The 24,917-nt window shown below is 38.4% G+C and overlaps 1 protein-coding gene across 12 annotated transcripts in view; it reads left to right on the forward strand.

The window, feature by feature from the left end:
- LOC126915402 (protein expanded-like) overlaps positions 1 to 24,351 on the forward strand; it is a 117,716-nt gene extending 93,365 nt beyond the window's left edge. For 10 of the 12 annotated variants that reach the window (XM_050720041.1, XM_050720043.1, XM_050720040.1 and 7 more), the window contains 9 exons: positions 2,177 to 2,256; positions 12,073 to 12,152; positions 16,899 to 17,139; positions 17,795 to 18,070; positions 18,297 to 18,462; positions 18,875 to 19,183; positions 19,468 to 19,746; positions 20,163 to 22,018; positions 22,544 to 24,351. In XM_050720041.1, coding sequence (XP_050575998.1) covers positions 2,177 to 2,256; positions 12,073 to 12,152; positions 16,899 to 17,139; positions 17,795 to 18,070; positions 18,297 to 18,462; positions 18,875 to 19,183; positions 19,468 to 19,746; positions 20,163 to 22,018; positions 22,544 to 23,020 — 3,764 coding nt within the window. In that variant the 3' untranslated portion in view covers positions 23,021 to 24,351. Of the gene's footprint in view, positions 1 to 340; positions 541 to 2,176; positions 2,257 to 12,072; positions 12,153 to 16,898; positions 17,140 to 17,794; positions 18,071 to 18,296; positions 18,463 to 18,874; positions 19,184 to 19,467; positions 19,747 to 20,162; positions 22,019 to 22,543 lie in introns of those variants that run through there. The other 2 variants (XM_050720052.1, XM_050720051.1) reach the window with 2 other exon arrangements.
- The last annotated feature ends 566 nt before the right edge of the window (positions 24,352 to 24,917 follow it).

The following is a 24,917-nucleotide window of genomic DNA, read 5'->3' on the forward strand; positions in this document are numbered from 1 at the left end:
CTTGCAGGAGGTTAGCACGCTTCGTTCCACGTGCACCATCCATATACACCTGTATGTACGTACTTACATATGTACGTATACCTAAGGTAAGAAGTTTACCAGATACAGAGACATATTTCAATTTATTCCTCGAACAAGCTAAATCGAGGGTACATTTAAATGATAAATAATTAATTACGATAGATCGAGTTGTATTTTTGTATAATTAAACTCATTTTTTAAATTCTATAGGAATTGTAATTGTCATGAAATCGAAAACCCGAAGTTTCCTGGCTCTAAGAGCGATTCTGTCCAACTACGCTCATCAAACTAGTAATTACATATCAGAAGATGTAAGGATCTATGGAAAATATTTGATGCTTTAAAGCGAATCTTATTTTTTTCAACTAGTACTGGCAAAAGAATTCCAATTTCCCAATGAAAATATTATCAATAGATGGCGGATATTTAGACAGATTTATCTTTTTGTAAACGCAACTACAGAAGTGGAACTTTAACAGGGATTTATACTGAATATTACAATTAGTGACAACTCTATGGGTAAATATTAATGCAACTAGTTCCTTGTTCTGGGCTGTAGGATAATCAAATTAACTAATTTTAGAATTTTGTGTTACATAGGATAATCAACTGATGTGTAATCTGTGCAATTCATTTGTAGAATTCCATTGCCAAACTTGTTGGTGTTATGCAAATGTATTGTTCTCAACGTTGATAACTTGAGAAATTTCATTAATAACATTGGTCCAATTGTCCCAGGGAGTCCCATACTTTCTTCGAAGTATATCTACAAAAGTGTACATTCTTCTAACTTAACGTACATCTTGAAAGTTCCTATTTTACGTCTCGTCCTTTTTGATATCAAATTAACTTGAAAAATAATTGAAGTACCTCGCTTTCAATTATGCGATATTATAAATGTATCGAACGTCCTAATCGATCTGTAGCAACGGTATGTAAATGTTTAACGTTAGTAAACACGTATAAACTAACCAGAAACTAACAGCTAAAGCCAATGCCTATTATTTTCTTGTAGAATCGATAAACAATTAATCATATTTCATTAATCGTAATACAAGTTTAAGAAAATCTTGCTGTCCGATGTGTATTTCGAAAACTAACTGAAGAAATAACTTTGCCGTAATGTATTGCCTTTTGCCTGATTATGCCCATAGAATACACTGACAAAGATCGTCCTGTAAAAGCCCTGTATAAAACATCAAAATACTCGTCGTGATATTTAGTAGATGAAACAAATTTCCACGCAGCTCTCCTTCCTTGTTTTAGTCGCGTTCGATCCGTAGCCTAGCAACTGAATTGTATGAAAAATAGTCAAGTGTCCAAATACTTCTGACCTGTAGTGTAAACACGCAGAATGCGACATAGCGCATAGCGCATGATCGTGGCGCGCAAAGGGGGCTCAGTCCCGAGTTCCAAGCTCCAGATCGAGTTCCAGTTCGGAAAGCGCGTCGCGTTGTCGCGCCATGAGGGTCTGAGAGTCGAGTGTCTGGCCCCATGTGGGCAGGACAGGTTTGGGGGCCCTCTCATTCACGAACATCTCCTCGCCGACAAGCTCTTTCATTGTTTCGCTCGTTTAGGGGTATCGGCATTTCGGACCATCAGCCGTGCAAAAAGTCGAGCGAGGAGAATGGGTCTTCGGGCTCCACGCAACGACCATATCAGGGCACCGTGAACGCGTATGTGCGCCCCTTGTACGGGCCCATTTAGCCCGACCGAAGTCTCCGAATGTCGCGGGACGAAGCTGTTGTCCATCGGTCAGCCGCGTATTTGCTCCGCGATTATAATAAAGGAACAGCGTCGCTACCGATAAAATTAATTTGTCAGACGGCCTGGATGCCGCTGGCCGCTGATATTTCTTGCGTGAAAAAAACTTTGGCATCAGTTGCAGAAATTGTAGAAGGATTTTATTTGAAGATTTGGCGGTTAATTCGGAAATTTGTAGAGCATTATCGAGATTCGTAGATGATGGTAATCAAAATACTTACACGCGAGTATAACGTGAATGTTTTGTGAAAGGAATGTGTTTCAAAAATTGCGCGAATTTGATATTTTCTTCCTTGATAATACGTTTGAGATTTTGTTCGACGTAAACATTAAAAGAAACGTACTTAACGAACGAAGATAGCTGATTGATCATTATTTTTCAATGTTTCAGACGGCGAGTACCTCTTCGTCGATCCCGAGAATAAATTAAGCAAATACGCACCGAAAAACTGGCGTAGCTCTCATACATACGTAAGTACCTGACTTGTCGCGATACAACGTTATCAAGAATATCGAAATAATTCCTGGTAAACAAGATCGTGGAGTATCGTCTACATTGTCCAAAATATTTGTTCCAGTTCATTACGAGCTAACTTAGGTTGTCTTAGCGCAGCATTTTATTCCCATCTTTTTCGATCCATTTGCATCGTCGAATTCTATTTCTTCGCATTGTCGAGTTTTAAATAATGAAACGAAAGGGATGGCTATCGAATTTTGTTTTTGATACTATCGACCCGCGATAGCACCGTTGCAACGCTGTTTGTAATTATCGTGACATTTTTGCAAAATTTCGTTTATTTTCCATGTAATATCGAATGAAATAATAGCAATCGCGTTCGTTCGGCTTTATCGATTCTTAAAGCGAAGAAATTGCGTTCTAAAGTGTTTCACCTACGGTAGCATTATCGCAATTTCTCAATGACGGCTTTTTAGAATGAGTTAAACGCGCTATTTCATCCTAATAAAGTGCAAGAACAGAAAATGTGAACTGTACGGTAACTTGATGGTCGCCTGACCAAGGTCTGTCGCATAATGCATACTTAAGGAATTCATGGGTTTAGATGATTCAGATGTGTATTGGACGTGTAGTCGACTAAATCTGATACGTTCAAGAATTATGTGCAAGCATTTAAAAACCAGGCGAGTTTCGCTATGCGTAAAAAAAGCTTGTCTCTGAATGTCACTTGATCAATGAATTTAATTATTATTTAACATATGTAACAACACCATTACATAGTTTAATCTGAAACAGGAAACGCGGTCGACGCTTTATATAACGCCCCTTGTAAATTGCATTAACATAATTAAGAGTCTTTTTTCATTTGCTTCATTAATACTTAATTAAACACCTTGTACCACAAGTAAATGCGTTAGTAAATCAGTTGCTGTGAAATATGATGTAGTCCTTAACTGTTTGAAAACTACGTAGGTTTATTGATATATTAATTAGTTTTTGAATACTTACATCATCCATCAAAAGTGTCGAGACACTTAATCGAACTGCAATAATTTTATTCTTTATAATGATCCAGTCATGCGTAATATTAGTATGTTATGACTCGGTGGAATTGATTTTTGAACACTAATATACAATAATAGAACTGGTGTTTGTTATTGTCCAATTTTGAAGAATTATCTTGGCGCTTGATGAGATCATCCTCTTCAGGTTCTTTAATTTTTGAATGAAACTGTTTCTAAACTGATAGAAAGGCTCTGGATGTTAATGCAATTCGTGATATTTAAATAATAGTAAATGTATGTAATAGTACACGTAGTGAAGAGTAAAATGTATTGGTTTATAAATGGCCATAGTTTGCCAATTTGGATCTACAGACTAATTCCATAAGAATGTAGCAGCTGTTACATTTAATTATTAATTTGGTTCTAGTAGATATATAGTAAATTAGGATACATGTTGCTTTATGGAATAAACTGTAAAAAAGATTATAGTAAGTGTAAACATGAAGCTTATAAAGAGATACAATGCGATGCAATACAACAATTAGTAACTTGTACAGTTTGCTGAAATTTATATATTGATAGTAATAAACAAGAGAGAATAACGATATAATATGTTATATACTACAAATCGAGTGCTAGCGTATACATCGTTGTATGCTTCTAGAAACTTCAACAAGAAACAATTTTTGCTCGAAAAGAAAAAGGATGAGGAATCGTAATGATTATCCAAATAAAACGCCATCGGGTTTGTCATTCGCTACAGACTGTTACAAACTCGCAGAAGCGAATATATCCTAAATTACCGAGTACAAACAAGAACATTTAATTTCCGTGTTACATACCTCGAAATTTACGAAGCAATGAATCCTCGGGCGGAACGATAATCGTTAATTCTCATTAAACGCGCTTAAATAATTTTCAACGATTTACACGATCCTGCCGTTCAAAAGAAATAAAAAGGAATATACACGTTATATCGATTACGTCGATGTTGATTCCTTCGAAAGGAAGAAAAGAAAAAAAAAAGAAAAAAAAAAGGAAAAAGAAAGAGATTCTGATTTTTATATTCCACGAGACGAAACCTTGGAATATCACAATAATTTCTGAATTTATGTTACGCAACAACGAACGCACCAACCGCGTGGATATACACGCATAACGTGTATACGCGACTGGGTCGAGAGAGCTGGAATGGTACGTCTCGCCGTACCGCGTTGCACCGCGAGGAATCGAGAAAAAGACGATTTAAGAGTAAAAGAAGCGAGCACGCTCGCGGCGAAAGGAGAAGGGTGCGTAGAAGGCCCTCTTCGGCCAAATTAGCATTTCCATCCGCGGGTGCACGATGGCGGCCGTGGTTTTGCCCCGAGGGTAGCGCTAAACGAGCGTACAACGGCAGTCCTCTTCAAGACGAGTAGCTTCGCAATAGACTCCGGCAACTCGTCGTCACCACCACGGATGCCGGTGTGCGTTGCTTTACTTCTACCTCGGCAGCCCCTGGTATCCCTGTACAGTTGATGAACTGCCTCTCGGTGCTTGTTTATTGGCGAGATTTTTTAAATTTTCTACAGCCGGTTATCGTATGCTGAACTATACTTTGGTTACCTCTGCCTGTTTATTACTGATATTTTCTATATTTGAAGCAAGTACGCATCGTACTATTACGAGTACAATTCTGTTCTTATCGTAGGACAAATCGTACTTTTGCTGACGAAGTTTATCGGACGGAAATGTTTGTCGTATAAATAAAATTTCTATAAATTACATTCGTTTAGATTTAGGTTTTACGAACTATAATTTAGACTTGGAAAGCTTTAGACTTTAGTATACATATTTTTTAATTCTTATTTATCACAGGATAAATCGTAGATGAGACATTCCATCCCTTTGGCCCCCTTTCGCTGTTATTAGCGACGCATTTCAGATTTTGCGCAGAAAGTTACTAAAGTGCCGAGATTACCATACAGGTAGCTGGGTCGTAATTTAGTTATTCCGTGTCTGTATTCGTTTTTTACCTTCATTATGGGGTGAATTATGGTTTGATTGGACTTTTGCTTTCGAATACAACTATTCATTCTTTACATTTCGTGCAAATGTCGTTAATTTAATTGTCATTGAACTGTAGGAAAATCTATTGCTTCTTAATTTCGTTTCTTTTCGTTATTCTCGTTTGCACGTGCAACTAATCGATTATTGTTAAACAAACGTATCTTCTGGTAAAAAATATATCGATAAATCTGCTTCTCGCAAGATCCGATCGATTTCTGCATACATTTTTATGAATAATACCCAAAAAATGTTAAATTTAACATATTTCGCCTGTTAGAATTGTTTCTATTATCAAAAGATGAAGTCTAACTCTAACAATCACTTATCCATAATTTTCTCGCTTTCTCTTTTAAAACATTCTGATTAGAAGCGATCCCAAAATAAATGAACAAGCGATAAAACCCACGAACACGTACGTCGCGTGTGATCACAGAGTTCGTCGAGTCCACTTTGTTCGTATGAAAGGTCTTTTAACATTGAAATACTTTAAAAAATGAAACAAACAATCCAATTCAAAAACCACGGATTTTATCCCAATAAACATGCTCGTAATCACATGCTTGTCATCTCCAAATAATCGAATATCCTTCCATCGTATGGCAGTCCTCGTCGTTCTTTTCTCCCCGAAACAATTCCAACAATTCCACGGAGGACAGTCCGTTGCCCCGTTCGGTTAGAACCGCAGGAATTTGTCAATAGCGTGCAACACGTTCGATCGTCGAAGCAGCACGAGCAGGGAGTTGACCAGTGGAAATTACGGATCCAAGGGTTCTTCGAGCGAGAGAGAATGAGAGAGAAACGAAGGGAAACGGGAGAGAAGGAAACAGAGAGTGCCGCCTCGTGCGATATCTTCGTATCTGCTCGGAGCGGTGGGACCCCCGTTTCGCTAATGACGGTCCACACCAATAACCAATAAATACTGGCCCGGTAAAACCGGGCTACCGGACTACGTGCTTATCTCGAAGGTACATCGGCTGCGAGGATTTTCTGTAGCCATGCGAGAGGTCCTCGGCTATTAAAACTGGGCTCCTCCCCTATCGGCACTTTCTACATTCCAACTTTATACCTGTGACCCGTGACTATGTCTTTCTTTCTGTAATCGAGAAGGGATATCCGAAAGGGAATTTTTGGTCAGAAAAAGAAAGTACGACCGGCGAGAGTGTACGTCGTCGCGTATTCTCTTTCCACTTGAAATTATCTCATCGATTCTTTTCTTTCTCTGCTTGCAATTAGCGAAACATTCGATGAATACCAACTCTTCGATACTGTAACGAAACGGCGAAGAATTTGAAATATTGGATTTAGAAAATAATTATTTGTTTACGTTCGAGATTTCCCGCACTTTTGGTATCGGATACAAAAAGTACCACCTTTGACTTTTCATAGAAAATAATTAACAATAATTGTGTTTAGTACCGTAATCCTGATTTGAACCATGTCACCGATACAAACATCTAGCTGATACGAATTGCCAATATAAGTCACAAAATAAGGTTTGTTTATCTTTCTTCGATCATTTGCTTTCTTCCTTTTCGTCGGCGAGATAATAAAGTTTTGCGAATACGTGGCATTGATTCTTTTATTGAATCACGAAACCTACGTTGACAACGAACGTGAGATGCAATTCATTGGTCGATGTAAAATGTCCTCTTCTCGAACTGTGCGTATGTAAGTGCAGTTTCGATGGAATGTCTCATCTACGTACGTAGCTGAACCAGCGTGTCGCACTTTCGATTTCCATCGACAGTTGTCGAAGACGTCCACTGGGACTTTCACGAGCCAGCTGTCTCCACGTGATCGGATGTCTGATATAATTGGTGAAACGATGCGGATTTGATGTTCGAGTTCGTGTATGCGGGTGCATACATTTATTTTACACCTGTACAAGGATTAGCTTCTTTTTGTAGGGTCTATATTTTAAGTCTAAAATCTTTATTACCTATGTATCTCATATATGTAATTAGGTAATTATGTACATTGATCTAATTACTTTGTGTCCTAATTTCTATACATTGAACTCTAATTAGAAAATCTGAATTTTTAATGCCTCGGAAATAGTTTAATTACCAATACGAATATGCATATGAAATCTTTGTTATTTATTCAAATAAGGAACCGAATATTACTTAATTAATATTGCTTAATTTTTACTGAACCACATACGTCTACTTTGGATTTCTCATATGCATATTTCTGTTTGTCCTCTTAAAATTACTGGAATAAATCCTCTCAAAATACAGAATAATCTTCGATATCTTCTTTCAAAGATTTCTCTCTTCCGTGAAAAAGATTCAGCAATGTCGTTTCGCATAAGTAAATTTGTTCGAAGCACGAAATAATTCTCAGCGTTTTCTTTAAAATTTTGAAGTAGAAAAAGGCGAGTCGTATGTAGCGTTGATTGCTAATGAACAACGAGGAAGATCCATTGGTACGTGTGTACACACCACTGTACACGCGTTATATGTATAAAGTAGAATAGAACATGCTGTAGAAATACCTGCAAGTAGGCGATTACCGTTCTACCCAATGGCTCGCACAAAGTGGCAACACGCCAAGCGTCAAGTAACAGCAGTAGTCAATATCAACAATACGCTCCAGAGGAGCCGTTCCAACGCGTTAAATGTAACTGTGTAATCAATTTCATGCTGTCTCTGTTGTATCGGACGCATCGTCTATCGATGGTTGTTATTATCTCATAATTACAGTTGCGTTGTCTACGAGCGTATCCTCGTTCATTTTCAACGGGAATTCATTTCTACCGTTCGATTCCCTCACGTGGAATGTTGTGTTTATTACTCGGTTGTTTTCTATGTTTGGTGTCTCGCATTCTCGAAGAATCGAGTCAGAGTATAACCCATTAAAATCCTACGTTGTGTTGCGTTAACGCAATATTTCGTCTGTGTGATTTCTTCTTAGTCATTATCGAACACCATCGAATGTACACGGTGAATGCGAGAAGGGATTGCAAGAATTTGCTTAAATATTCCGTTACCATTTCTTCCTCCACCTTGGTGCTACAAAATTATTACTCTACATCTAGTTTTACCATCGTATCTTCGGAATAACTATTTTTCAAAAAACTATATCTCAGCTCAAAATTCTCGGCAGCACAAAAATACAATTTAGACATGTTGTTAATTTAAAACCAACCACGATAGAGATCGCAGCTTCGTCAAAAATCCCCTAGCACGTGTAAAAGCAAAAAAAAAAAAAAAAGAAGGTAACCAATCAAATTCTCTGATAGACAAAAACTTATCGCGGTTCAATAATCAACGCGAATAGCATCTGGCAGAGCTTCAATGTCATTCACGTAATTGATACATGTACGTGTATACGTATAACCAGTACGCTACAGACGTGTCTATAGTAGCCTGTCCCTATCGCGTGTATGCAAATTCCCGTGTGTTTGTCCTGGACTCTCAATTTTAGCGGCGACTGTACCCGCGGGCCATCCAGGAATGTCTGTGTACCGTGTAGTAGAAGTAACGTGGCGAAGGGCGGAAGGGTAAAGGCGGAGGAAGGACGAAAGAGAGTCGAAAGAGTGGACGTGGAACAGAAGTGGGAAGATGGAGAGGCATATACCGAGAGGTGGATTAATATTTATGGTTCATAAAATATGCGGATGGAGCCGACGGTATAATTTGCTACGATTTGACCGGAGGGTCTAGGTCTAGACATAACCGAGAAACCCTTCTCGGTTTAATTTTCGGCTACCGAATTTGGAGCGGGCTTCGTTATTGGTACCTGTCTCCCCTCGTTCCGTTCTTCGCCTCTTTCAACCTTCCTTTCCTCTCATCTTCGTCCTCTGTCGTCCTCCACGTTCTCCTCTTCTCGTTTCTTTTTACATTCTTCTCCCTCTCTTGCTCTCTTCGCTCTGCCTTCTCCCTATTCAGGTCTGTCTCTATCCGATGATGTATCATCGGTCAGCAGCCGTACAACTCCTGAAAAGTAAAGATGTATTAGTGCGCTAATACACCTTTACATCCTAATCTCTATGGGTGAAACCCACGAAATTCTCCTGATTGTTGAATTTCAATGGAGGACCGTTCTGATGGATCGAATGGGCGTGTAGGTGTGGGTGAAAAGAAATTAGGAACGGATCGATGGTCGTAGCTGTGTGTATAACGAACTATGTGTTATGGAAAAACAGGCTACCGATTTTTCGATATTTTTGCTTTCATCGCGGGCTTGCCTTGCAATTTCGACATCATTTTCGTCATCGAAACGGTTCAAAAGTTAACTCATTTTGGAAATTATATATGTGGAAGGAATATAGGAATTATTAAGATTCTCTTAATTGGTGATATATTTATTTGTGTTTATATTTATATCTTTACACACTGTATCAGATTATTAGAATCTTATACGATTTATTTAAATATTCACTAATGAACCTATAATTGTTTTCATCGTTTATTTTCTCTTCAGAACAACTACTTTCGACATTTTAATTTATCCAATGGAATTTCAGCGCGATTGTGTACAAGGATCCTTTATCAAAGGATTATAGAGCCACAAGTTGGTCGAAAAAATCTGTGTACAAATATAATTGTTACGTAATTTATCGTACCACTAAAAAGTGATAAATTAGCATAATAAATATTATATCGGTATAGATATCAATTTCAGATCAAAACATGTACTCAACTTTATACGATTAAATCGTATAAAGTAAAATTAGAAGATCGATTGAAATACACGTATTCTAAGGTAATTTGGTGCAAAATAACGTTACAAATTTCGAATAGTCGACTACAAACGTTAACAAAGATGAAGAATAATCAAATTAAAATCATATTTCAACATATCGATATTTACGAAAGTTGCGAAACAGATGAAAAAAAACGGTGATCCGTTTATGCCGAGTCCGATGGATTTATCTTGTTATGAATCTTCGAATTTCGCGATCTCGAACTGTATCGACTGAAATTCACAGATCCACGGCCGAGTTTAATCCCAATTCTCGATGGAACAGGCTACAGTAGCTACTGTGCTTGAAGACGCGTGGGCCGGAAGGCACGCGTGGGCATATTCACGATTTGGTGGTTTCTGCCCACACGTTGCGACGATTTTTCTTTCCTCGTCACGGTTAAACTTGATTCCTAGCTACGTGCACGTAACGATTGACGTTCAAACGACGATTGCGATTAATGAAAAATGTTCTGTACGTTGCTCGAAAATCATTCGCTATCGTTTAGTAAATTAAAAATATTCGCTCGGCTCGTTGTATTAGGTTTAAAACGGTAATACAATTTTTCCGTTTACAAGAAATACACTGGTGGCTATACAATAATGCGAACTTTCTTAATCTACAATGAACGTTTAAGTAACATTCCGATCTATATATTAACTGTTTCATAAAACGATCAAGACTCACAGTGTAACACGAGAGAAACTCGAGCAAGCGTGCGATGTACTATAATTTCACGTGTAACGTAATTGTCGATACGTTTAATATTCTGAAAGTTTAAGGCGTGCGTATTTCTCACACGTGGTACTAGAAACGTAGAAAACCACGAAGATAAAAGAAGAATTATATTTTCGATCGTTCATTCCAAATTCCTTGTTATTTTATTACTTTGACCGAGAGTTAAGTACGAATCTGAGATACAAATAAGCAAATTAAACGCTTAACCGTGCTATAATCGGAAAACTAAAAAATTTCACTCTCCCCATCGATTAATGTCTTTTAATTCGAACCTCCTAATGCGTAGAAGAGGAGAAAGAAAAATGGTAAATTCGCGCATCAACATTGCTTATCTCGATTTTAATATGTAAATTCTATAAATACCATCTGTGTCCCTTACGTTTTGGCGAGAATCGAGTTTTAACGTTCGCGAGCAACTCTTCGCGACGGAATAAAATGAGAAGGTTCGGTGGTTGAGTCGACCGAGGGTGAAGATCTCTGCAACGGTTCACGATCCGGACGAATGCGATTGTTAAATACAAAACGATCTCGAGTATTATCGATTCGCCGAGCGGATAATCCGAGTAGAGTCTTTTGTTTGATTTAGTTGATCGACGCGTCGTGTCGCGTTACTTATTCTAGTTCGCGGGGAAACAATTTAATTATGAAAACAGATCATTGTCTTGGTTACCGGTACTGTTTAGAAGGTATAGAAAAGTTGGATTATGGCTAATAGGATGAATTCTGTGTTGATTCAACGCGTTCATGTTACAATATTCTAGGATACACGGTCGCTAGAATATACGCACTGAAATAAAATAAAAGTAAAATCGGAATACAATTTGTTTACGGCGTTCATGGAACATAAGTTGCCAGAGATTCACAATTGGTACGTTCGCGAAATAAGAACGATTTTAGGATTGCACACGACTCAAATTTTATGATACAATTTATCGAGCGATTGCTCAGACCGAGGAGTAATTAGAATACGAATAATAAATTTATGAAACGTTTCCTGTTATTTCAAATTTGTTTCGTACATTGTTTGATAAATTTATTTAATTAGAACTCGTACAATTCCTTCTTGTAAATATAAATTTTGATATTTCGTTTAGGACTAGCAAGTAAGATTGGAGTTAGTTTGAACGTAGTGGAAGGTGAAAATGAGTAAAGCAAAGCGCAAAGGTGACTATCAAAAATTAGTAATCACAAAGGTCAAATACCGTGGGTCATTGAAATCTTGTAATCTGCGAGAATAATGTTTGGACGCTGTAGTAAGAAAATTATATGATAAAACAGAGTATAGAAAATATAAGTAACCGATAAGTATAATAGAAGTCGATCTCATGACACCTTTATTTCATGATTTTCAGGGCTTAGACAGCAGCGGGAGACCAGCTTTCGTCCTCTACTTTCGCGTTCGCTACTACGTCGACACACCATTGCTCCTAAGGTAACGCTTACACATAGATTTCTCAATAGGTAGTCACATTCTGCCGGTTTACATAATCACCATGCCAGTATCAGCTAATATCGATACTAACTTCACCTCTGTATTACCTAACGCCATTCCTGATACCTTTTAATTCGTTCTAACATTCAAGTCACAGCACGAACTCAACTATATACGTACGTAGTAAGGTGGTAGAGTTGATCGAGTCGTCTAAGCTTCGATATTTTAACATTGCATTTTGAAATTTTCGCGGAGTAATCGAGTTTGTTGTATATTTTGAGACATTATTAGTCTTTGACACGGTTATGGAATACAATAAGAAAATGATTCCATATGGTTACGGTTAAAATGGATACTAATAAAAGGAACAACGAAATATCTTTCAAAAATGAAGTAATTCAATTATTTGAATTAACATTAACGCGAACGAATCCTTTTCCTTTCGACGTGTAGAAAATTACGATTGTCGCCAGTAACGAGTTAAACAGTCTGTTTTCAAACGTAGATCGCTCGAAAATTGTTCATAACCGAATTTGGCGGACCACGTGACAAATTAATTGGCTTCACTGAAATATCTTTCTGACTCAAGTAACTCTACCTTGGTCTATCGAATCGAATGGTCATTCGAGATTCGTGAGGAAGGGAATAAAAACTCCGGTAGTCGGATCCACGCTCGTTGGCTGACAAATTATTCACTCGAAAGAGGCTGGCCACTGGTAGGGAGCTAAATTAGTCGAGAACGCTCCGGCTATCGGACAGGCCCCCAAATGGATCGCAGAATTAATCGGAGTAATTAGCGTTCCGCTTCAAATACTACTCTGGTGCTATCGTAGCTGGCTAAACAGCCAAACCCACATAGTCCATCGGGTCTCTATATTTCTTTTTTCCTTGCTTTCTTCTGGCCGCGATATATCGCGGTTATAAGGGTTCCTGGTTTTCCAGGGTCCTCAAGATCGAGGAAGAGAGAAATAGTTGATACATGGACGATGGGTGAGGATGTAACGATAAGTCGAAGCATGAGAAAAGAAGGGAGGAATAAGAGAAATGAAATTTCACACTGTTGAACGTACACGTGTGGTAGGTACGACACGCATACAGAATGTTTCGGTATATTCAGTAAAAAAAGTACCAACTAATGGAGCAGGAGGTGACAAGGAATGACGAGAGAAATATTTTACATAAAACAAACACACATTCGTTGTTGCTTTAGTTTTTACGAACGAAGGTTCTTAGAGTGTGGATTTTTTAGCGTTGGAAGGCAAGTAACGCGTGATACAGTCATTGTCTTTGTGAATTGTTCGTAAAGCTCTGAATAATTAATATTTGAATAATACGTTTCATAATATTAGCTATTACACGTACGTACCGTTATAAATCTGACAGGATTGAACCGTATCATCAACGACGTTTTAAAAAACACCAGTCCAAAAACTTGCATTTTTATGAATCGCAATTATCAAACTCCATTGTAATTTCATTTTCCAGTATATTTCATTTTGTGCTTTGCTATAAGTATGAACATTACCAGAAGTACCAATGAGATATACCGCATAATACGTAGATGGATATAACTGTATACGTATAGTGTTACTTCCTGTCATAATTGGGAGAATATTATAGATAATATTATTATATTAACTGGTGTTAAAATTTATAGCGTAATACGTGTTAAACAATACATTCCTAGATAGGCAATATGAGCATGTATAACCCGTTACTTGCAATTTTACGGAAATCTCACGGAAGCGATTAGACGGATCTTCTTTCGTCTAAAATTTATATTGTCAAAGCTTCTTAATTGTAGTAGAATGATTAAACGCATCGGACGAAAAGAGATTGAAAAGAATGGAAGAACACCATAATATCACAATATACGTTGTACATTCGTATTCACATAATTATGTACTGGTCTTGTAGAAGACCTATCTAGTTGATCTAAATTGTCAAGAAAACGATTAATTGATCAAAATTAACGTTCGTACAAGGAATACCGCAGAGTACGTTGAAAAATCATTTGTAGGAATTTAGAACGATAAAATCAAACTAACGAATTTCTATCAGGTTCGGTCTAGCCTCTCCTTATGAACTTTTCTTTTTAATTCTAAAACACCCTATATATGAGAATCGTTCTCCTCAAAGAGAAAGAGAAAGACAGGTGGGTGGTAAATAAAGAATAAGAAAGAAAGCAGGAAGGAAAAGAAAAAAGGGTGGCTGGGATCTCCCTCTCACGAAACGAAATCTCGACTCCTGTCCGGTAGCTAAGTGCTACCTACTCTTGTAATTATAAATTATTACGTGGCGCGTGATAGATAGACCGTACGCATTAAATGAAAGCATTCGTCCCGGTAATTATACCGATCCGTAGTTGCTTTCTGATTTCCACTCGAAACCCGTGATTTACATCCAGCCACGCCGCATTCACCGCACGTCCGCGTCGACGAGGGTTTAATTCGTGAAAGGACCAACATGCTTGGAGGACGATCGAACACTCCAGTCGACCTTTCGTTAATTCTTCCCTTGCTCGGATCATTTTTCTTAATCTTTTTCATCGCATCTGCCGACTTGCTTTCCGTTTGATTCGTCCGGACATTTCTAACCTGTTACACGCTTCTGTTGTATTTCTTGCGTTTCACGTGGAAATTGCGCGTTCGCCAGATATAGTTACGTATATTACGTATATTACGTGTTGAAGTTTTTCACTAAAATTATGCTTCTTGAAGATCCCTTGAGAGATCCCTCTGTCAGAGTAATATTTCCACGATGACGTTTGAACAAGAAATTATTAAACAAAATTAGATTATTGAATTCGAGAAATTCTATCGCGATGTCAAGTTCGCTGAAACGTCCGATAACAGATATCTTTTCCAGAAAATTGTATTAGCTTGAATCGATAGTATTCCCGACACAAAGTTCGAAGAACCGTAGAAGATTATCAAGCGCGGAGAATTAAACTTACAGCACGCGAATTTAGGAGTTCGCGTTCTACAGATTTACGGGGTCGGTATGGTTATGCGTAACACGTACAAAATATGTCGAACGTGACGTTGCGAATCTGCAAGGATTCAAGCGCTACGAGCGCATTGTTTATCATTACGCGAAATTGCATGACGATGTGTCTTTCGGCACAGGTCTCTGCGACTAGTTTCTTGAAAGTGGATCTACCACGTAACCCAAGAAGAGCCTATATTCGCAAAGAGTATAGTCTCACAATTCATATTTTCTGTTTGAATATACTAGCGCGTTGCTTGAAACATTTTCTTTTACATTCTTTTTGCAATATGTCCTTTCGTGCCAAGATTAATTCCACGTTATGTTGTCCCTAGAGACGAACCGATTTAAATTTCGAATAAACGCAGTAGCGTACAAATCTTCTAGATTTTATCTAAGCGTCTCAGTGCAAAGAATTTTTATCGGGTTCAAAACCGGCAACTGGACAGACCATTTCATAACTAGTTTTAGTTTAATTTTTTAGTGTTCTAAATACTGTTTGACGACATGGGCAGCGCGTTTTGGCTCATTATCTACCCGACGAACCCAATCCTGGGGCATGTAATTTGTCGCAAAAGTTCTTCGCTACATTTCAAGATACAAGACGATTCGTTCGCTGTGTTTGCAAAAACGTGTACGGGAATTATCGCAACACTGGCGAAGATCTTCTGTACTGGGTCTTCTTACGAACAACAACTCAAGATTAACGTAATGTTACGTGATAGCAGATATTTTTCTTTTCTATTTTCAACACCCGATAATTATTCTATTACACTGTGTATGTCTAGATGACTGTTTTGATATCACGTGTTCCGGCATACGGTAAATCGTGGATTTTGTTGCAGTTGTTCTTTGTAGCCTTAGAGGGACTCTGATTGCGTTATGTTGTATCAATTAGCTAATGAGAATTCCTGGATCATATGACGTGTGTTTCAATTAAGGCTCGTGAAATATCATGTTTTTCGATTAAGCTTTCGCAATGGCCGAATTACATAATCTCTGCTTGCGTCCGATTTGTTAACATTATTAGCGATTGAAAAGATTGTTTTGTAATATATATATCTGTGTATCGAGTGAGCGGACGATTCGAAGCTAATTAGTTCCTTATTTCGTTGTTATTTCATCAGATAATAGATGGTGTTCGCTAATCGTACCAAGTTTTGTAAATAACTATTTTTATGGCACAACTACCGTCCAAGGTTACACGTAACCGTGACACTGTGTTGTAATAACCTGATCGTACATTAGTTTGGAAAGTTCTGCCGCAAGGTGTCTGACTTTCGTATTTTGTATTTATATATGTGTATCTACGTGTTTGATGACGAGTCACATGATTTATAGCAAATTCGAGGAAGCGTATAGAACGTAACAAAAAAGTAGTTTAATCATCTTCCAGCTTTTGTCTAAATGATAATCGAGAGAATAGAATAAGGACGCGCAAGACTAAACGAAGCAAACTAAGCAAAGTTTCAGCTCGAGATTTTTAATATCGCTTACGTTTAAATAATTAAACTTTACATAACACAATCTTTTCCTTTTTTTTTTTTTTTTTACTTATTTTCTTATTAACAAATTTCATGACTTTTTATACCGCGAACTACTCGTAGAACAACTTCGATCACGCAAATTAATAGGAAGAACTTGTTCCCAATGTGTAGTTTCTTGTAAAGAAAGAAAGAAAAAAAAAGTCGCTGGATAATTAAAGATAGTTAATCACGTAGAAGAAAAACGAAGCTAACCGGTTGATTATCATTTCAGCGATGAAACGACGCGCCACCACTATTACCTGCAACTGCGCGACAATGTTGTCAGGCATGGCGGTGGGGTGGAGAACCTCCATCCTCACCATCCCTTACACGAACCATCTATCGTTACGCCCTTGCTCACACTCGCGGGTCTTGCCCTACAAGCCGATCTTGGCGATTACTCCGAAGAACGACATAGGCCACACGCAGGATCTGTGGGATACTGCAAGCCCACGGACTACCTTCCGCCACACGTAAGTATTTCATTCGTATTTACCGCTCTCCTTAGTTAAAATGTTCTATCTGTTATTTTAAAATTGAGAAGAATCGAAGTTTCATCGTTTCCCTTGTCCCATCTTTGCTTTTCTTCGTTCAATTTAAGATATGCAGTTACTATTTCATAAAAGTCCATAAAACTAGACTGCGAATAAACGTAATTGAAGAAAATGTAGTCTAAATAAAATAAAATATTTGTTTCATCTAGTAAATATCGTAATAACGTACTTCATACATTTTCGCCCTTCAAATTTCTCATAAATACGTGAAAAGTCCACAGACCGAATATATAATGAACAATTAACTAACAAACTATTTTCTCCTGTAGAGTATTTGAACAAACAAAAAAAAAAAAAGAAAAAAAGAAGAAAGCAAAAAAGGTAGAACGTAAATCTTCGATACTCTATCGATAATTAACATTTGTTTTTCTACGAATCAGCCGCTGGAATGTAGACCTATCTCAAGCGCTAATATCTCTCGATCGTAAAGGCCATTAGATACCGGCTGGAAAGTTTAATTCCAACGCGTTTACGCGTTATAGTTATCGTCTATCAATGAGCGCGCGTTGTAATTTGTGGAAGCGGTAGTTATTGAATTTTCATTTAAACGTAACGAATGATTATGTTGGATTAGATGTGCCTCGAGACAAATGTGCTCGCTGTGCTTGCGGCACAGCACAGGGACAACCGAGGTTTATCGAGGGAGGAGGCAGAACTGCAATACATCCGGGAGGCGGTGCTGCTGGAGGCGCCGCTCAACGCTCACCTCTATCGGTTACGAAGAAGCAAGAACGAGGCAGGTCCGGGACGCATACTCCTTGCGATTTGCGCTCGCGGGGTGCGAGTCTACGCTGAGGAGGAAACACCGCGTGTCTTCGCCTGGAACAACATCGGCAAACTTTGCTTCGACGTTAGTTTTACGCTTTGTGCGATGTATCGTGTTATAGTTTGTCCTCTTTTCACTGTTTTTATACTTACGAAAATCATCCAAATGCGACACGTTATTTGTTAAAGTAACGTATCAAAGATTATAATTCTTTTCTTTTCTTTCGTGTCGAAGAAACTTATCAAACTTGTTCAATCTACATGAGATATCTGTATCGGAAATCTTTTAATTTGTTGCATTTCTATTGCAGCGCAAGAAGTTTGAGATACGCGCAGTCGATCAGCCGGACAAGCTCACCCTTTACAGTGGATGCGATGATAAAAGCAAATTGCTTCTGGGACTCTGTCGAGATACCCATCAGTTCTCCATGGCCATAGCACCTAGAGTAAATGAAGCGAAGAGGCGAGAAGAGGAAGGTCGGTTGGACGAAATTTACATTGTTCAAAATTAATAGCCTCTGTTCTTTTTACCAATCTTATTGATAAATTTATAAAAAGTCATTTTCAACTGTCCAAGTACACCTGTCGTTACGGCACGATTTGGGTTTCTTTTGTCATATTTCATTGGTTTCTTCTTCCCTTAACGCTTTTGTATTTAAATTTGTATTCTCTTCTTGCTCTTTATCTATGATTAAATATTCATGTTGATCGAATTGTCTATCTTGAATTGTATCGAATTCCAGTGGCGTCTACAATTTGATTAGTTAAAACTTGTATTAATTTCAAATTAAACGTAGTGAAATTTTAATTGGTATAACGTTAAAAAGAAATCTCTTTGATACGAAGCTGCAGTCTTATCTCAAAATCAATGTTCTCTTTTTGATTTCAGAGAGGAAGGTACTTCGCGACTGTTACATGTATCCTGCCCGGTGCAAGCTGAGTTTAACAGCACGTGGGGCGCGCGGTGACCAACGAATTTCTGTTATCTCGAGCACGTCGTCCAACACGACTTCTGGAATTGTCAGCGACCGGGTACACAGCGAGGATGAACCAGACACGGCGCCCGCCTCGACCGAATGTTTGCCTCGTCTTACTGAAAATACTTCATACTCTGGTATTCAGTGCGGTGTTGTCAACGGCTCGAATGCAAACGTCGAGGATCGTTCCATGCCGTCCTCTCCAGTCTCCACTGTGGATGGTAAATTTATTTCCTCTTTACGAATATACAATTTACAAGCATTGAATTATATAATGATAAGCATAATTAGAATTATGTGCATAACCGTAACCAAATTCTGAAGGTATGTTTTATGGGTAAAAATGAGGAGACTTTTCTCAAAAATGTAATTGTTTCTTCAAACATTTAACTCCTTTAACGAATTTTGTAAAATTATTTTAAGAGCATATCAAAATTTACCACGAGGTAGTATATTTGTAATATACAAATATATACAATCTTACAAACTATCACACGAATTACAGAAGTTGATGGTACAGACAGCACTCCTACAACGGCTGCATTGCGATTGACATCGAACGCGGCGACGGCGGCTGAAGGGTCACAATGTAGCAGCAGCTGCAGTACGGTCGTGGTTGTGAATGCACCTGCTGGTGGACCGCCGCGAATGCGGCGTACATCCGCGACATCCAGTCTGGAACTCGGTTATTCACATACGGCACAGAATTCAGCGGTTTCGTCAGAAACTGCTAGCTTTCCTGGCGCCATTTACGACAGGTGCAAAAAAGGTGGCAAATACGCGGGTAAGTTTTACAAAAAAATATGTATACCTTCGAATTAAAAGAATATAGCAAGACGTTAAAATAAATACAATGATATTTATTCAAATGGTAAAAATATGAGGGGAACTTGACTATTTGTTAAACGTACATCTTATATCTTAATAGAATAATTTCGATAATTTAGATTTGTTAAGGAAAAAAAGTATTTTAAGGTTGTCTCTTTTTAAATTCTAGAATTTTTATCTCTGATTTACACACGTATACTGCAATTTTTCCTATAATCATTTTTATTCTACCAAAAAGCGATAAATATGTTAGTTAACTAAGTCCTTGCTTCACAGAATATTCGGTTGCAACTAAACAAATATCAGTAATTATTTTACATCTCGACCGAATATAATGTTAATTTTGTACTACACGACATATTTCCTTTTCAGGTACTGACATTGCTAGCGAAACTAGTGGGGTATATACCCTCAGGAGTAGTGAGATGCAGGATGAAAGAATGGGAGATTTATATTCACCTACCGGTGACGCCAACGGATCTTCTACAGCGAGCGACGTGTGTGCCTTAAGTTCTGTTCAGTCTACGACTGACGAAGCTTCTGTAACATCTGGTTTTTATACCATACACAGTGGTCTTAGATCCGAGACAAGCGACGTGTATACAGAAGATGTTGGTACCGAAGATCAGGAACCTATTTACAGCGTCTGCAAAGGTGATGAGGACGTTAGTAACGTTGTTTCTACCATGACGGGAGCTCTGGATCAGCAGCTCGAAGATTCTAGATCACGCAGTAATAGCATACTGAGCGCAGGAAGCTTCAGAGGCGATGGTAGTGACCCTTCCAGCGTTGGACCTCTTTTATCGGCCGACGAACTTTCGGATTTAATAGTTGGACGTTATCCTCCTCGAAAGACCATTAGTAATTCCATGGACTCTGATTGCGACTACGTTACTATGCCCCCACCACCTCCGCCACCAAGAACCGATAGCGACAGGCAACTTCCTCCACCTCCTCCTTACCCAGTAAGCATGGACTACGCAACCATAAACTCACCGCGACCCAACATATCCGACATCGAAAGGGAACCTCCGCCTCCACCACCATATAATGCTACTCGCGGCGAGTTCGTGCCTCTGCCACCACGAAGAACCGATCCACCTCCACCGCCACCTTACACTTCACCCAGGGAAAGAATTCAGATACCACCGCCCACGCCTCCAAGAAACGACGCGGTAACACCCAGAGAACCACCACCTCCACCGCCTTATCCCGAGGTTTCGGAGGTCACTCGACAGGAAGCAATTTCTAAATTGTATCCAACGACGAGCGAAGAAATCGTATCGAGGGTGACGTCCACGAAAATACAAACGGGTCTAGCAAACAGCAAGATGAACGCCACTTTGACGGCTTCAAAGACCATCAACGCCAATCAAGTCAATGTCAATGACGTTGCTTCGGTTGCCCCGAAACCACCACCTAGAATTCAACCACCCACTTATCCCGGTGACAAGATGAAACCTACGCCAGTTCACGCTCCCGTAGCGGCTCTTGTCGTTGGACCGAACAATTACTTGGACGTACACGCTTCACGAGGTGGTCCGGTTTTGTTGCCTTACTTAACACCACCGCCGCCCCCGCCACCCCCTCCCCCGCCAATGGTTCATCCCAGACAACCTCCACCGCCACCACCCAGCTTAGCTACCGTTTACACGAGTCAAGTTGCGAGGTCGCAGATCGAACAATATAAGCAACAACTGTATTCGGATGTCGATTACGTGATGTTTCCTCTAAAAGATCCCGCGGTGTCGAAGCAAGAGTACATCGACGCGAAACAGGGTTCGCTTCTGGCGGCCATGGCTGCTTATCCTCCTCCTCCTTATCCCTCTTTTAACAATAAATCGTTAGTAATGTATCGTAGCACACCATACCTTCCTGGTTCCTCGTTCTCGTCACCCACGAAATACGCTTCGAATCAAAACCTTAGTAGCAGCGACACAAGTTCTAACAATTACTTACCGCATAGTAATCTGAGTAGCCATTATGCTGCTAGTACAAGCTCGCTATATAGTGGAGCTACTTGTTCGTCGGCAGGCAGTCAGAGTCTTAGACGTGAACCACCGGCCCCAGCTCATCCCCATACGCTCCACGCGTTCTCTAGAACGAGAAGCGACGAGAACATTTTGAAGTGTTTCGATTCGCCTTCCAGTACCAAGCTGCAGTCTCTGCCGCAGTTGAAGCATCGTCGACTTCCGCCACCTCCGCCACCACCACCTTATGAAATACAGGTATTGTATTATAGCACACTATCCTGCTATTATAGTATAAATTACTGCTTTATTTTTTAAGTGAGATTGGGTCACTATTTACAATATGAAAATTACAGGGAAATCATGATAAGTTAAATTTCCTTCTTATAAAAGAACAATTTTAAAAGTCAACACCAAAGTCTTTTCATTTGATTTTGTTATTAAATATGTATCTTTGCCACCCTCTTGAACATTTAAAAAATGAATATTAAAAAATATAATAATAATATAATAATAATAAGAATAAAAAATATCATATATTTCCCATGTGATCTTGATACATATCATGAGCTTTAAAGAAATAAAATGTTTAAGATAAATTACACAAATTGTTGTTGACTCCGTTGATCTTCCCAAGACTAATATACTCTTCAGCCCGAATATTCTTTCTATGAGTAAAGAAACAAGATATCTGTTGCCAATATAAATATATCAGATATAATACACAAATTCTAGATAGTTCCGATGCAAATGTTTTATTTCAACTGTTTTACTTATTTGCAGAACCTCGAGAAGAATCAGCCACTTCCATCCGCCTCTTCTTCATCTTCTTCCCCGAAGAAGACGTCGAAAGCCTCCACGATGGAAGAGCGCGAAGAAGGAAAAGAAGACGGAATGTTGGACATTCGGACGCTTCGTGAGAAGAGTCGTAACTTGGACTTGCCGCTGATATCGGCGTTGTGTAACGATCGGTATTTATTGAAGCAGACGAAAGCATTCGTGATGCCAAAGCATCCTGCTGAGACGACTTCTTCAACGTCTACGAAGAACGGCGCGAGAAGTAGCAATGGTGGAACATCCAGCAGAAATAAATACCCGGTCAGCGGTCTTTCTACGACGCAGATCACCAAACCCCCGAGGAAATCATCGACGAGTACTCATAAACACCCCGCCGAGGTGAAGGGCAACGCTTACAAAGTGACGAATTCGACAGGCATGTCAGCCGTCAAAAAGGATTCTACGAGGGCGTCGCATTCGTAACAGGAAACGAAGAAGAAAACAAAGGGGTTTGCCGCTCTTGCGACATTATGCAAATTACATTATTATACCTCGATGAAAGTGCATTCCACGGAACTGTTCAAACGATTCCACAACTATAATGCTTTGTCCTTGAAATACACGGGCAGCAAGGCGAAGAAAAAGGTTGTTCTAACGCCTTAGGTACTTATATAGCGTTTTTACATAAACCGTGCTTCTTCAACTCAGGGTGCCATTTTATCATTTACGATTCTTCTGTTCGACGCGAATACTCAAGGAAGGAAAGAAAGAAGTTCGATGATAGATTAGACCTTCGGGAAAGTGTAAACACGGGAACGTCGAAGGTGTCCATTATGTAATATCTCTCTTCTTATCTAATTTCATTCTTATGATCTCTCTTGATATTCCTGGAAAATTCTACTTCTTTGCAAACGAAGCTTTTCTTTCGTACGTAGAATAGTTGAAATACGCACCAGTAATAAAAATGTCCATTAAGTTTCTTCGTTTTTGCTCAATTAAGCGGTTAGCGCGAAATGAAAGAAAAAAAAATTGAATACGAATATTTTGTAAACCTCAATAACGGCGAAAGAGCGAGAAAAACGTTCTTGCGTATACTTTATCTGATACTAGAGCAACGATTTTCGTAGGTACTAATTACACAGATATTTTTATACTGTGAACGAAAGTAGGTATGAGTACTGTAACTAGTTCACTTCCTTTTTGATGTTTACGAAAGTAATATTTATTACAATCCAGATGATCCTGATAATTTTTTTTCTAGTTTTTTTTTTTTTTTTCGTTTTAATAATTCAATCAGTGCTCGCTTTGTGACACTTTCTCTATCGATACGTTTTTGAGTGTACGTAACTGTAAGTGTAGTCGTATATTTAGGAGAGTTTAAGCATTAAGTAAGTATATTCGGCGAGAAAAAAAGTTTGTCCCTTCCTCAGCGACTGAACATTGTTATAGAAAGGTTAAACGAATTCTCCGATTATGACAACCGAATATCGCGAGAATACGTTGTTAAATAGAAAATGTTTATACTGCACTACAGAACGCGTACTACAAGATAACACATGTGACAATTAACGTTGTACAAGATTTGCGTGAAAGTGAATCTTTTGAACATTAATATCTTAGATCATAGCGTAATGGGTAATAATTTAGTTGTATAAGTTGACTTATGTTAATTAATATTAAATAATAATATTACAACATGACCCATGTCTGTACATAGTATTTGAGTGAAATCATAGGACTTGTTGTAGTCGGAAACCTCATGTATGTACCACGCGCCACCTCAGCTACGAATAATAAACTTTTTTTATAATGAAGATCGTTACGAAAAAATGCTTTGTGTTGACTATATGAAATTAAGGAAACTTCATATTACCTTTTATTACACAATTTACAAAAATTCGCTTACAATAGACATACAGTGGCTCATGAAAATATTCCAACGCTTTTCATAGAAATTTTATTGATATTTCTTTAGCACTGTAATAGGATACAACTATCGTCACTATATTGGTAAAATTTCAAAACGATTCGTGAATGTAAATGCAAGTAACCAGATATTTATTGCACACATATATTTAATAAAAAATTAGTATAGTATTAATTAGCATTAATAATGGCCTTAAACATGTAACTAACGCTAAAAATAATCTCACTAAATATTCGCGCTTACCGATATAACGAATGATTTATTGTTCAAATACTTTTGTGATTTCGCAAACTTTATGTTTGCAATAAATATCTTGTAAATTTGAAATTTCAAAATATTCTGTGTAGCACACAATAAATCAATTCATAAAAGATTTCTCTAATTTAAGCGTTTAAATAGTTTTGTGAGCCATCAATACTGTGTATTAAAATCACGTAAAACAAAACTAATTAT

Source organism: Bombus affinis, chromosome 4 (assembly GCF_024516045.1).
Source record: "Bombus affinis isolate iyBomAffi1 chromosome 4, iyBomAffi1.2, whole genome shotgun sequence".
In the NCBI taxonomy this organism is placed as follows: Eukaryota; Metazoa; Arthropoda; class Insecta; order Hymenoptera; family Apidae; genus Bombus; species Bombus affinis.